General features: G+C 47.3%; 1 protein-coding gene across 1 annotated transcript in view; it reads left to right on the top strand.

The window, feature by feature from the left end:
- Nucleotides 1-5,000, top strand: part of eml4 (EMAP like 4) — a 41,569-nt gene that overhangs the window by 24,266 nt on the left and 12,303 nt on the right. Inside the window, 8 exon segments of the mRNA XM_078288594.1 lie at nt 1-72; nt 609-704; nt 1,328-1,462; nt 1,836-1,971; nt 3,466-3,614; nt 4,132-4,257; nt 4,542-4,673; nt 4,855-4,922. The exon segment at nt 1-72 is cut by the window's left edge and continues 39 nt beyond it. Of these exon segments, the coding sequence (XP_078144720.1) occupies nt 1-72; nt 609-704; nt 1,328-1,462; nt 1,836-1,971; nt 3,466-3,614; nt 4,132-4,257; nt 4,542-4,673; nt 4,855-4,922 (914 nt within the window).

Below are 5,000 nucleotides of genomic sequence, written 5' to 3'. Positions count from 1 at the left end.
CTCTCCACTCTGCAGGTTGTTGGTTTGGGAACATTTGAACGAGGCGTCGGCTCCCTGGCGTTCTCTAAAGCAGTGAGTACTACTGTGGTGCATCATGGGTACTGTCTTTAGAGTAACATAAAGCATAATATAGAATAGAACAGGACAGAAGGTGCTGTCATGAAGATGCTGAATTCCTCAGTCTAATCAGCAGCTGGACTCTATTCATCTATCTAGTCTATCTCTCTCTCTGTCTGTCTCTCTCTCTCTGTCTCTCTCTCTCTCTGTCTGTCTGTCTGTCTCTCTCTCTCTCTCTCTCTCTGTCTGTCTGTCTCTCTCTCTGTCTCTCTCTCTCTGTCTGTCTCTCTCTCTCTCTCTCTGTCTGTCTCTCTGTCTCTCTCTCTGTCTCTCTGTCTCACTCACACACACACACACTCATGCCAAAACAAACCATGCCCAATATCCAAAGTTACAGATGCACAAACAGAGAAATCCCATCAGCAGAGTCCTCTTCTCTCTTCTGCATAGAGAAAGTTTTTTACAAACCAGTCTGATTGTTGTTGATGATGGTTTCTCTCTCTCTCTTTTTCTCTCTCTCTCAATGTGTGTGTGTGTGTGTGTGTGCGCAGGACTCTGGACAGCACCTGAGTGTAATTGATGACTGTAACGACCACATGTTGACGGTGTGGGATTGGCAGAAGAAGGCCAAGATCGCTGAGATCAAGGTGAAGCAGAGCTGAGACTGGACAGCCTTCACCTGAATATGACAGGACAGGACAGGACAGACAGGACAAGACAAGACAGGACAGACAGGACAGACAGGACAGGACAGACAGGACAGACAGGACAAGACAAGACAAGACAGGACAGACAGGACAGACAGGACAGGACAGACAGGACAGGACAGACAGGACAGACAGGACAGACAGGACAGGATAGACAGGACAGGACAAGACAAGACAGGACAGGACAGGACAGGACAGACAGGACAGGACAAGACAAGACAAGACAGGACAGGACAGGACAGGACAGGACAGGACAGGACAGACAGGACAGGACAGGACAGGACAGGACAGGACAGGACAGGACAAGACAAGACAAGACAAGACAAGACAGGACAGGACAGGACAGGACAGGACAGGACAGGACAGGACAGGACAGGACAGGACAGGACAGGACAGGACAGACAGGACAGGACAGGACAGATTGATTATATGATTTAGACAGAAGGACCAGTGGATTAGTAACGGTTTGTATTGATCTGTGATCAGTGGATCAGCAGTGGTTTGTATTGATCTGTGATCAGTGGATCAGCAGTGGTTTGTATTGATCTCTGTGTGTTTGACAGACGACTAACGAAGTGGTCTTGGCGGTGGAGTTCCACCCCACCGACCCCAACACCATCGTGACCTGTGGAAAGTCCCACATCTTCTTCTGGACGTGGAGTGGGACCTCGCTGGCCCGGAAACAGGGAATCTTCGGGGTGAGGCGGCATGAGAGCGTTTTGAAGGCTGAATGTGTGTTGTTGCTAGGCAACCACAGAATCAGCTGACGATCAGCTGTCAGTCACTCAACCGGCTGTTTGTCATGCTAGCTAGAGTAAGGTTAACATGACTGAGCTAAATTAACGATAACTTTTTAAAAACATGATCAGCGGAGAGCAGCTGGTTAGAGATCAGTTGGACACAACAGACACCAAGCAGAAACCTAAACAATACAATACAACACAGTCATATCTCAGACACTGTTGTTTCAGGATTTTATTATTATGTTTATTTATTAAGTATCATTACCCGCTCTCTCTATTTTCTGTGCAGACGTTGATCTCCATCCGTTGTTCTGCGGTCTTGTTTCAGAAATATGAGAAGCCGAAGTTCGTTCAGTGTTTGGCGTTCCTGAGCACCGGAGACATCCTGACCGGAGACTCAGGAGGCATCATGCTGGTGTGGAGCCGCAGCTCCGCCGAGCCGCCGCCGGGGAAGGGACCCAAAGGTAGGGAGGGCAGAGGGGAGGGGGGGGGGGGGGGGGGGGGGGGGCTATACCATGCAGGCTAACTTAACCTGGGTTAGTGCTAATGAGAGCCAGACGGGAGGAAAACAACAAAAAAGAAAAAGACGAACGTGGGGCAGAGAGGGGAAGAGGTGTGTGTGTGTGTGTGTGTGTGTGTGTGAACACACCCAGAGGCAGTAATGGTTTAGCTTGGCATGCTGTTAAACTGGTTGAGAAGAAGAACGATGCCAAGAATTAAACTGTTAATCAGTCTTCTGTTCCTGCTGCCAGACACCATGCTGTGTGTGTGTGTGTGTGTGTGTGTGTGTGTGTGTGTGTGTGTGTGTGTGTGTGTGCCTGGTGTGGTAGTGCTGCCTCCTGCTGGCTGGTAGAGGAACTGTAGGTTCCTGACAAGAAGTCCTAAATGGCACAAGGCACAGCAGGAACATGAGCACACACACACGCACACACACACACGCACACACACACACACGTTTACAGTGTGTAGAGGTGTGTGTGTGTGTGTGTGAGAGAGAGAATATTTAAAATGCAGAATCCACAGTGATTCAGTCAGTCAGGTAACATTTGTCTCTCTGTAGGAAACATTCTGATATCAAAAGGAAACCAAACAAATGACATTAATGAGGAAATAAATGAAAACAAAATTAAAAGAAAAAAACTCAACACATCAAAGGATAAACAAAGAGGAAAAGAATGAATGAAATTAAATTCAGATTAATTAACTTGGTACTGAGGGAGTACTGAGGCAGTACTGAGGCAGTACTGAGGGAGTACTGAGGCAGTACTGAGGCAATACTGAAGGAGTACTGAGGGAGTACTGAGGGAGTACTGAGGGAGTACTGAGGCAGTACTGAGGCAGTACTGAAGCAGTACTGAGGCAGTACTGAGGCAGTACTGAGGCAGTACTGAGGGAGTACTGAGGCAGTACTGAGGGAGTACTGAGGGAGTACTGAGGCAGTACTGAGGCAATACTGAAGGAGTACTGAGGGAGTACTGAGGGAGTACTGAGGCAGTACTGAGGCAGTACTGAAGCAGTACTGAGGCAGTACTGAGGCAGTACTGAGGCAGTACTGAGGGAGTACTGAGGCAGTACTGAGGGAGTACTGAGGGAGTACTGAGGCAGTACTGAGGCAGTACTGAAGGAGTACTGAAGGAGTACTGAGGCAGTACTGAGGCAGTACTGAGGGAGTACTGAGGCAGTACTGAGGGAGTACTGAGGGAGTACTGAGGCAGTACTGAGGCAGTACTGAAGGAGTACTGAGGGAGTACTGAGGCAGTACTCTCTATCACACTATCAGTATCTATCAGTATCCAGCTCTATCAGCTGTCTGTTTGGTTTAATCAGCTCTTTAGTGTCAGTTAGCAAATGTGTGACAGTCAGGTTTTACTTTCAGATTTCAGCTCCATAGAAGAAGAATGTAACCCCCACCCTGTGTGTGTGTGTGTGTGTGTGTGTGTATGTGTGTGTGTGTACAGCTTTCCAGATCAGTCGTCAGGTCAAAGGTCATGAAGGCAGTGTGTTCTGTGTGTGTGAGATGAGAAGTGGAACTCTGCTGACCGGAGGAGGGAAAGACCACAAGATCATCCTGTGGGACCATGACCTCCGACCGGACCGAGAGATAGAGGTAACATACACACTGTCTCTCTCTCTCTCTCTCTCTCTCTGTCTCTCTCTCTCTCTCTGTCTCTCTGTTTCTCTGTCTCTCTCTCTGTATCTCTCTATCCCTCTCTCTGTCTCTCTCTCTCTCTGTCTCTCTCTCTGTATCTCTCTCTCTGTCTGTCTGTCTCTCTCTCTCTCTCTCTCTCTCTCAATTCAATTCAGTTCAATTCAAAGGGGCTTTATTGTCATGGGAAACATATGTTTACATTGCCAAAGCAAGTGTGAAATAAAAACAAAAAAAGTACGTACAATTAAAGATCTACTAGAATAAGGAAATGTGTAACCAGAGCTGTGTAACATTGCAACATTGGAATCAAATATATAAATAGGAGTAGGTAAAATTAACTTAAAAATACAAACAGAAAAATTGTGCTTTTGCTGTTATTCTGTACTTCATGTCTCTCTCTCTGTCTCTCTGTCTCTCTGTCTCTCTCTCTCTCTCTCTCTGTCTCTCTCTCTCTCTCTCGGTCTCTTTCTCTCAGGTCCCAGAACAGTATGGAACCATCAGGGCCGTGTCGGAGGGGAAGGGGGAGGAGTTTCTGGTCGGAACGTCCCGTAACTTCATCCTGAGAGGAACCTTCAACGACGGCTTCCTGGTGGAGGTTCAGGTAAGAGCAAAACCCTGGAGACCAGGCTAGACCGGTCTAGATCAGTTTAGATCAGTCTAGACTGGTCTGGACCAATTTAGATCAGTATAGACTGGTCTGGACCAGTTTAGATCAGTCTAAAGTAGTCTGGTCCATTCACTACCTGTGAAGAGTTCTGCTGGATGTTACGTTACGCTACGCTACGTTGCATTTTTATTTAGGTTTGGGGTTATGAGCCGTGGGTTTGGTTACATTATAGTAATGTTATATTAATATTATATTAATGTTATATTAATGCATTTCAGGGCCACACAGATGAACTGTGGGGTTTGGCTTCTCATCCATTCAGAGAAATGTTTCTGACCTGTGCTCAGGACAGACTGGTCTGTCTGTGGAACTCTACTGACCACAGTCTGCAGTGGAGCAGAACACTGGAGGTGAGGGGGGGGTCCATGGATCCATGGATGGACTAGAGGAGTGATGGAGGGATGATAAAGGGAAGGAGGAGGAGGTGGGGTGGGGGGTAGCTACATAAGAGATAGTGGGAAGACTGAGGAGGGGAGGATAGATAGATAGATAGATGGATGGATGGATGACGGACTGTATTTCTTCCTCCAGGAACATGGACACTGTGCAGACTTCCATCCCAGCGGAGCGGTGGTTGCCATTGGAACCCACTCAGGAAAGTCAGTACCGACCATCTGCAGATCTAAGTTTACAGATCTACAATACTTAGATCTGTACTACTATATTCTATATTTAGC

This window comes from Centroberyx gerrardi, chromosome 15 (assembly GCF_048128805.1).
Source record: "Centroberyx gerrardi isolate f3 chromosome 15, fCenGer3.hap1.cur.20231027, whole genome shotgun sequence".
In the NCBI taxonomy this organism is placed as follows: Eukaryota; Metazoa; Chordata; class Actinopteri; order Beryciformes; family Berycidae; genus Centroberyx; species Centroberyx gerrardi.
Note: the sequence above shows the minus strand (reverse complement) of the source record. Positions and strands in the feature narration are given on the sequence as shown.